This window comes from Benincasa hispida, chromosome 5 (genome assembly GCF_027475165.1).
Source record: "Benincasa hispida cultivar pf3 chromosome 5, pf3_genome.v1.1, whole genome shotgun sequence".
In the NCBI taxonomy this organism is placed as follows: domain Eukaryota; kingdom Viridiplantae; phylum Streptophyta; class Magnoliopsida; order Cucurbitales; family Cucurbitaceae; genus Benincasa; species Benincasa hispida.
Genome location: NC_143482.1, coordinates 32,193,352 through 32,202,167, shown reverse-complemented (window position 1 = coordinate 32,202,167; position 8,816 = coordinate 32,193,352). Strand labels below are relative to the sequence as shown.

The following is an 8,816-nucleotide window of genomic DNA, read 5'->3' as shown; positions in this document are numbered from 1 at the left end:
ACCCAACCCAGAATATGAGGTTGGGTTGGGTTAGTTTTGTTTTTGGGTTGAATTGGGTTAAACTTTTTATATTTTTGTTGGGTTGGGTTGGGTCATGGGTTGACTAAAAAAAATTTGATTTGACCCAACCCAACCCAAATTTTATATATAAATAAAATATACTATATATATTTCTCTTTGTTTAAAATTTGATTACTTTGTATTGATTAATTTGTGAATTTTAAATATTTTTATTTTAAAATTGTTATGGTATTTGTCTTTATTTGAAGTTTGCAATAAATATCTTAGATATAATTGGTATTTAGCATTTGAACTTTATGAGATTTTAGTTATTAGTCATGCATTGTGTATAAATTTACATATTTTTAATTAAAAAGAAAAAAATAAATTATAACCCGACAACCCAACCCAATCCAACCCGAATTTTAAGGGATGGGTTGGGTTGGGTTGGGTTAGAGCTTTATTTGGGATCTTTAGATTGACAACCTAACCAACCTAAATTTTTGAGTTGGTCTAGAAAATACCCTCAACCCAACCCAATCCAACCCATGTACACCCCTACTCTCACCCATACAAATCAAAAGACCGCCCTCATAGGTAGGAGTTCTCAACTCACTCAAGATTAAGGTCATGTCACCTATGGTCATTTTAGTGAAATTTAAGTCTCAATTATCAACAACGTTATATAAAGAGACTAATCATCTTGTGATTTGGTCTTATACAAACTCTTTATATAGGATACTCCCGCTTGCATGTCTCCACATAAATGGTCAGGATCAGACCATTTATAACACTTTACAACACTTGTTACATCTACAAAGCGGGTCGTATCCGTAGTGCCAACAGGATAAGGTATCCCTCCTTTATCCATCTACTATAGACCATTTAGGTTATTACTTAGGCATGATCCACTTGTATGTCTCCACATACATGTTTAAGTTACATGAAATAACCACGAATCTTAGTTTATTGGATTTAAGTAAATGCTCATAAAATAACATTTATTTTATTAATAACAATATGTGTATGAAGTGTTTACAAACTACGAGACTATTGGGAGAATTAGGACACCAATCCTAACAATCAAGACGAGTGGTCTTAATTGTATAATGAGGAAATTGTGCTCTTAACTTAATTGTTTGAGCAAGTAATCATGAAAATGCAAGATTCCGACTTGATAATAAGCACACGTGTGACCATCTACTTGATGCATCTGTTAATTCTATAAAATATCTACATGATCCACTTGGTGGGTTAATAGGTCCACATATATCACCAAGAATTCATTCTAAAAATGCAGGTAATTCAGCCCCCACTTTAGCTAGTAATGGTCTAATTATCAATTTTCCCTGAAAGCAAGCATCACATGATAATTCGTTAGATTGAAGAATCTCGTGACTCTTCAATGGATATCTATTTGAATTCTCAATAATTCTTCTCATCATTATAAATCTTGGATGACCCAATCAGTCATGTCAAATTGTAAATATGTCTGGATTCATGAACTTTAAGTTCATTGTTGCATATGTTTCAATTACTCGTATATGAGTAAAATATAATCTAGAAGATATAGCAAGAAATCTTCCAATATACGTTTTTCATTTGAAATAGTGGATATGATATATAGATATTCCACATTATTCTTACTATCAGTCTCAATATGATAACCATTACAATGTATATCTTTAACACTTAGAAGATTTCTCTTTAATTGACTAGAGAACAATGCAGTGTCAATTGTAAATTTTGTTCCTCTAGGCAAAATAATATTTGTTTTTCCAAAACCTTTTATCAGGTTTGCAAAACCTGATATCGTATTGACTTTTACTTCCAGTATTGTCAGTTTGGAAAAATATTTTTTACTCGTAAATATTGTATGTGTAGTTGCACTGTCTGCTAGACATAGATCTTCTTTGCTCATTTTTGAAATACCCAACATATGAAAATGATCCATGTTTCTTCATTAAAAGAAAATAACTACAATAAGAAAAACAACACTTAAAATATACAAAAGCTACTAAAAAAGCATGAAGATAAATCTAAAAAAACAACAAAAATATTAAGTCTAGGTATTCTCAAAGTTAAAAGAAACATTTGATGTTCCACCAACTGTGCTAATCTTCTCTTCAAGAGATTCAAAGAAGTCCGCCACATCCAAATTTGTCATGTGGGATGGGTCAAATATATCATTTTCCTGGTATGCAAAACTTGCTTTTACATTTTTCTCTTTTTTCCTTAAGGAAGGCTTGATATAGATCAACTAAGTGTTTTGACGTACGATAGGTACGTGACCAATGTTCAGTCATTTTGCATCGGAATCATTTATTTTCAATACTCTTTGAACTTTTATCTTGTGGAACTTTTCATTTGTGATCATCATTTTGCATGGTTCTTTTGAAATTTGAATGATTAGAGCGTCCACAACGAAAATAATAATTATTTCTTCCTCTACCACGGTCATGACCCCGACCCCGACCACGACCTCGACTACGATTATTAACATTCACAACATTCACTTCAGGGAATGGTGTTGTTCCGATTGGTCAAGATTCATGATTTTTCATCAATAACTCGTTATTTTGTTCGGCCACGAGAAGACATAAAATTAATTTAGAATACTGTTTAAATCCTTTCTCCATATTGCTGTTGCATGAGCATATTCGAGACATGAAATGTAGAAAATGTCTTCTCTGACATATCAGAATCAATAATTCTCTCTCTGCATAATAACATTTTCGAAATGATTTTAAATAATAGGAAGTTGTAATCATTTACTAATTTGAAATCTTGTAGCCTCAAGTGCATCAATTCATAACGAGCTTTAGGAAGAATAACTGTTTTTTGAGGATCATACCTTTCTTTCAAATTTTTCCACGAGATACAGGGATCTTTTATTGTAAGATACTCCATTTTCAATCTTTCGTAGATATGATGACGGAGAAAAATCATAGTTTTTGCTTTGTCTTTGACATATGACGTATTTCCTTCTTTAATAGTCTCCCCAAGATTCATAGCATACAGGTGGATTTCGACATCAAGTACTCATGATAAATAATTATTACTGTTAATATCAAGGGCGAAAAATTCTAATTTTGTGAGATTTGTAATGACAACATAATCACAAAATATTGTACTTATGTTAGAAATTTAATAGATATTGAATATGCAAAATAACATTAAATTTATTAATTATAACGAAGAGGAAAAAACCAACTTACCTTTAGCGGGAAAAATGATAGGAGCTCATGTTGATAACATGTCGTGAATTTAAGGAGCACAACGAGAACACGAATGATAATAAAATATAATATTAATATAATAATAAAATAAATAAAACATAATACATACATGAATAAAATAAAATAAAATGAGAAAATAAGAAATGAGAAAATTCTCAAATTTCTCCAATTTGTATGGAATTTGTCCACTGTGTGTGTGATTCTAAGATCCATCAAATGTCACAAGGAGGATGTAGATTTACATGACACCAAACATGAATAATTACAATGCACATGAAGGGTGACACATGACTTTTGAGACACTAAACAATGAGCATCTATTTATTATTAGGTGTGTTCATGGGTTGGGTTGGGTTGGGTTGAAAAACTTTTTAGACCCAACCAATTGTTCGGGTTGTAAATATTTTCAACCCAAATAACCCTTATTAAAAAATGAACATAACCAGCCCAACCATGAAATATTTGGGTTGGGTTGGTTAAGGTTAATCAGGTCATTTATTTAAAATTTTGTTCTGAAAAGAAGCAAATGTAAATATGTAAAAATCTAATTTAATTATTTTCATATATTGAATTAAGATTAACGACTCAATTTCAATTTATATAGTGAAAATTTTATTTCTAAAGTGTAAAAAAACTACTTTTAAGAGTTGTTAAAGAATAAATTATTCAAAAAATATTGAAATTAAATAAAACTAAAATCAATATACTTATAAATAATTGTGTTATAAGTAATAAAAAAATATATATTTGAAAGTTAATAATAAATTCGGGTTAGTTTGGATTATATTAGGTGAACCCATGAACCAACCTAACCCATAAAATTTTCATTTATTTGAACCCAACCCAACCCAAATGAATTGATAACCCAACTCAAACCACACGGAATATATTTTGAACACCCCTCTTTATTATTATAATATTCATAATAGTCTTGTATAATTTAGTATTAAGAAATTGTGTGGAGATGGCATGAATGTAATTAAAGAGTAATAGAAGGGACAGTTAGGAAACACCAATTTTACCAATCTGTCTCTCTATATGTATAAATACTCTCTCCGGGCTCTTCAAGATAGTTCTTTTTCAAGGACCTTTCTTTCTCCTCCATCTTCTCTAACCCTAACTCTAACCCTAATCTTCATCTTCCTACCAACATGTCCCACTTTGGAAGGTCCGGTCCTCCAGATATTACAGATACCTACTCGCTTCTCGTGCTCAATATCACCTTCCGTATGATTCTCTCTCTTTCTCTCTCTCGTTTCTTTTTTGTTCTCTGATTTTGTATTTTATTCAGTCCCCACTGAGATTTTATGTGGTTTTTTAGGTACCACTGCTGATGACCTCTACCCGCTTTTCCACAAGTATGGTAAGGTTGTCGATATCTTCATCCCCAGAGATCGAAGGTATAATTCCTTACTCTGTTGCGTTCCTTTACCCCTTTTATTGATTTTTTTATCTTCTGGAAGTCGTTCGATTTCTGAAAGAGATGATGGATATATTTATATATATTTTATACATAATAGCTGGTAAGAGTTTCTTATTTGTTAGGTTAAACATTTAGAAGTTTAGGATCGAATTGATTTCATTCATCTGGTTGTTATGCAATCAGTTTGCACGTGACGGTGAAATGATATTCTTCATTCAGCTTAAATGCTGCTTGGAATCAGTTGGGGATTTTTTTTTGTATTTTTTTCTGTTCATTTTTGTTGTTGAGAATAGTTTATTCTTGTTTTGACTATTTTGTAATTGTCTCTTATATTGAATTGTGAATCAGGACTGGTGATTCTAGAGGTTTTGCATTTGTGCGTTACAAGTATGCAGATGAGGCTCAGAAAGCAGTGGAGAGGCTAGATGGTACCCTAGCCACTTTGTTTGACTCCTGTTGTTTGATTTTGTTATTGTCCTCTCCAAGTGCAAGTAATTTGTGGATACAAGTTACCAGGAAATTTTTTGATTTTTTTGTTTGAGGGGAGAATGCTGATAATCTTTTAGGTGTTATTCAAATCGGTATGGGCCTACAAGAACAATATTCTGAAATTTACACATTTCATTGTTAGTTCTGATTTTGACTAAAGTCATGCCTCCATGCCCCACCATTTGATAAGTTCGATGTAGTTGGTTTCGGGAACTGAACTGCGGCATATAAATTTGAAAACTGATGTATATTTATTTATATTTTAATTCTGTTATGTTTCAGGCACTATGGTTGATGGACGAGAGATAACTGTTCAGTTTGCAAAATATGGTCCAAATGCAGAAAGGATGTGAGTAATGAAGTAGTGGTTTTGCCCAATAAGTGCTCACGTTTGTGCTTGACTTTTCACCTTATATATATTTGTTTTGCTTATGCGTGTTGAATCTATGTCAAAATATGCTTTTAGTCACAAAGGAAAGATCAGTGAAGCATTTCCAAAGTCAAGATACAAGTCTAGAAGTCGCAGTCCACGGAGACGGTAATTTTCTCCTCCACATCCCTAAGTAATTTCTTCTCAGATGCTGATTTTTTAAGATTAAGATTGAATATTTGTTACTATCCATAAGAATCTAGTCTGATCAATGGAGTTCCTTGCTGGATTTATTATTTCACCAGCTTTAAATGTTCAAAGGCAAAATCTCCTGTTGGGATAGGATATATGAGGAATATGATGCAGCCACGTTTTTTGAACCATCAGATTATTGTGAAACTGTTTGTGCTGTGGTTTACTTTAGCAAACTCTTGTTTCTGCTAATCTTAGATACAAGGTTCAAAGATTTTGCTTTGTCCAATGACTTCAATTTTTTAGAGTAGATATCGTATGTTAGTTGAATGTGAGATGCCATAATTATTGAGAAGTGTTTTAAAATCTAAAAAGAAATTTGGTGGTGTATTCCATACATGGCTAGGACTAGTTAGTGGTGCTCAAACTTTCTTCTTTCATGGAGTTTAAGGTCTTGTCCATTTACATGTAAAGTTACTAATTTGAATTTCTTACTATCTTGCTACTGAAGTTCATTTCTATATGGATTTTTGTAGGGTTACATGTATGTATGTATGTATGTATGTATTTTATAATTCAAGTTATTAATTGCAATTTCTTACTTCAGATATCGGGATGATTATAGAGATAGGGATTATAGAAGGAGAAGTCGCAGCAGAAGTAGAAGCAGAAGCTTCGATAGGAGTGATCGTGATAGGCGTGGAAGAGAAAAGGAGAGGGAAAGAGAATATCGCAGGCGAAGCCGGAGCATCAGCCCTAGGCGACCAAGTCCTGATTACTCCAAAGGGAGAGGAAGAGGACGATATGATGATGAGCGTAGAAGTCGTAGTCGCAGCCGCAGCCGCAGCCGAAGTCGTGGCCGTAGTCGTTCCGTGGATAGGTTGTAAAGTTATTCTAATTTTTATCCAATTGGAAAGAAGTTGGGAATTTTATTACTAATAATCTTTGTCTTGTTGGGAAGAAGTGGGGAATCTTATTTCTAATCAGTCATTGTTCTACATATTACAGTGGTTCTCCTGGTAGACAAAGCCCTAGTCCAAGGAGGAGTCCATCTCCTCGAAGGAGTCTCTCTCCTCGAAGGAGTCCATCTCCCAGGGGTGGAAGTCCTGAAAGAAATGGTAATGGTGGTGGAAGGTCTCCAACTTCTAGGAGTGTTTCACCGCGAGGTCGACCTACTGATTCACGAAGCCCATCTCCACAAAATTCAGATGTTGATGTGAGTTGCATTATTATCTATTTCGGATGATTAGTCTAGACTTGATACAAGTAGTTAACTGTTCACTTGCTTAATTTTGACAGAAGTGAATACTGATGGGAGGAGACCTGTGGACATGACCGAGCAGTGCAGGAATGAATGCTTTGAGGACTTGTTGATTAAAAATGTTATCAGACTATAAGTTCTAGTTTTGGTAGGACTTTTCTATGGTGTTCAATTATCATATATTGAGCTTCATGTTCCTATCTACTATCTTGTATCAGTTTGATACTTTTTGACTCTGCAGTCTGTATCCTTATTTCCAGTCATAGGATATAGCTTTGGGACGTGCTCTTCCTCTATATATCTGTTTTCTACCCTGTAGTACTAGTTATACTTTGTTTTGAGCAATTGTGGTGTCCTTTTCTTTTCCCTGTATTTTCTTTCTTACTTATATATTTGAGCTATCCTGATTCATCATGAATCCTCTATTGGATTTTATAGTTATGTTCGGGGTAAGAGTGACTGGCGCCTGATTGGCGGATGTTGATTTTGTGGCTGTTGATGCTGTTTCTATATGATAGATGATGGGTGATCGTGACTTTGATGCTGGTTGCAGCAGTTTGCTGACTTTATCAGTATGATTGTCTATGCAGTATGATGTTGCTGTGGACAGTGTCTAAACTAATATTCACTGGATAAAATGATTGGTAAGGTAAATTTGGTCACGTTTAAATATTTTTAAAAACTTGATAATGCTTTAGGATTTGACTTTTGGACCTGATTATCCATTCTGGTCCATCCAAGTTTTGAAAGCACATCACCCGCAAGGAGATCTAGAGGCTTTGATATATAGGTTTGACCCCCCCTCCCCGATGTTGATTGATGTTGCTTACTCATAGCTGATGATGCATTTGAGGTGGGTATTGATTGATTTTAATGGTGAAGGCTGGTTTAAGAAAATTTGGCTACAGGTTTGAACTTTATTAGCCATGGTAACATAAGTTTATAGTTTTGTATATTTATTTGGAGTGGCTTTAAACTTACAGGTTACTATCCCAAACATTTAGATCAATCTCTTGCTGCTTGATGTGGTGACTGACTTATTATAGCTTTTGGATTACACGATTGTTGCTGTGGTGTTTGATAGCAGATACCTTTATTGATGTACGATAGACATGAGTTCGATTGATTGATTCTGAAGTGCTAAACTCTGTAGCTGGCTGTTGCTGCCCTTGTGGGGTGAGGCTGGCAATGATGTTTCAGTTGCTTTTACAATGGGTGCATTGATGTTTGCTTTCCTCAAAATAAGGTTCTGCATGTATTATGGTTTACATCACTTATGTAAGAATTTATTTAATAAAAATTCTAATATCGATTTGCAAAATTTGGTACTGTTGCTTTATTTTGTTAAGAAGTTCCGTGAATATGGATTGCTACTTGCTTGTTCTGTACTGACGTGCTGTTTGCTGCATGTTTTTGGTTTACTACGATTGATGCATACAGTGTTATTTTTTTTAAGTATGATAATCGTGAAGATGAGAACTGAAACTGGAGCTACGCTAGCTTTATGTCAGGGGTTAACATTCTTTTATCTGATATCTATTGTGTGTTTTGTTTGATGGTTCAGTTTGGGCAAGGTTTATATATCTAAGGATTTTTATTTTTACAGTATTCTGTTTTGGGTGATGGTTCAGTTTGGTTAATTTTTCTTTTAAAGTTTTAAATTGCTTCTCTTATCATTAGATAACTTGTGTATTGAATTTTCCTCTATCGTACATATCTTCCTTGATTGAATTATCAGTTTTTGGGAGGGTGATTAGTGTTTTATCTATCGAGCTTTTGTTTATTGTTTGTGTCAATTGTTAATTTTTAATTTTTTTAAAACAATTCTATTTTAGTTTAGGT

At 33.5% G+C, this 8,816-nt stretch overlaps 1 protein-coding gene across 9 annotated transcripts; it reads left to right on the top strand.

Annotated features, from left to right (window-relative positions):
• The first annotated feature begins 4,282 nt into the window (after window positions 1-4,282).
• On the top strand, window positions 4,283-8,295 carry SC35 (serine/arginine-rich splicing factor-like protein, putative). Of its 9 annotated transcripts, none has more exons than XR_005481871.2 (10): window positions 4,283-4,466; window positions 4,561-4,639; window positions 5,011-5,090; window positions 5,434-5,500; window positions 5,618-5,689; window positions 6,321-6,593; window positions 6,722-6,929; window positions 7,013-7,122; window positions 7,413-7,618; window positions 7,958-8,295. XR_005481871.2 is itself a non-coding variant. In XM_039032120.2 (8 exons), the coding sequence occupies exons 1-8, from the start codon at window positions 4,391-4,393 to the stop codon at window positions 7,016-7,018; spliced, it is 861 nt and encodes a 286-aa protein (XP_038888048.1). In that variant the 5' UTR covers window positions 4,283-4,390; the 3' UTR covers window positions 7,019-7,319. The 9 variants fall into 9 exon arrangements, 2 of the variants coding, with proteins under 2 accessions (XP_038888048.1, XP_090170367.1); XR_005481867.2 differs by having other exon boundaries at window positions 7,716-8,295; XR_005481872.2 differs by having other exon boundaries at window positions 7,413-7,623.
• Window positions 8,296-8,816: the final 521 nt, after the last annotated feature.

Coding starts and splice junctions, on each gene's coding strand:
- SC35 (XM_039032120.2), top strand. CDS start 4,391: ATGTCCCACTTTGGAAGGTCCGGTCCTCCAGATATTACAGATACCTAC. Junction 4,640..5,010: donor TTCATCCCCAGAGATCGAAG/GTATAATTCCTT, acceptor ATTGTGAATCAG/GACTGGTGATTCTAGAGGTT. Junction 5,091..5,433: donor AGCAGTGGAGAGGCTAGATG/GTACCCTAGCCA, acceptor GTTATGTTTCAG/GCACTATGGTTGATGGACGA.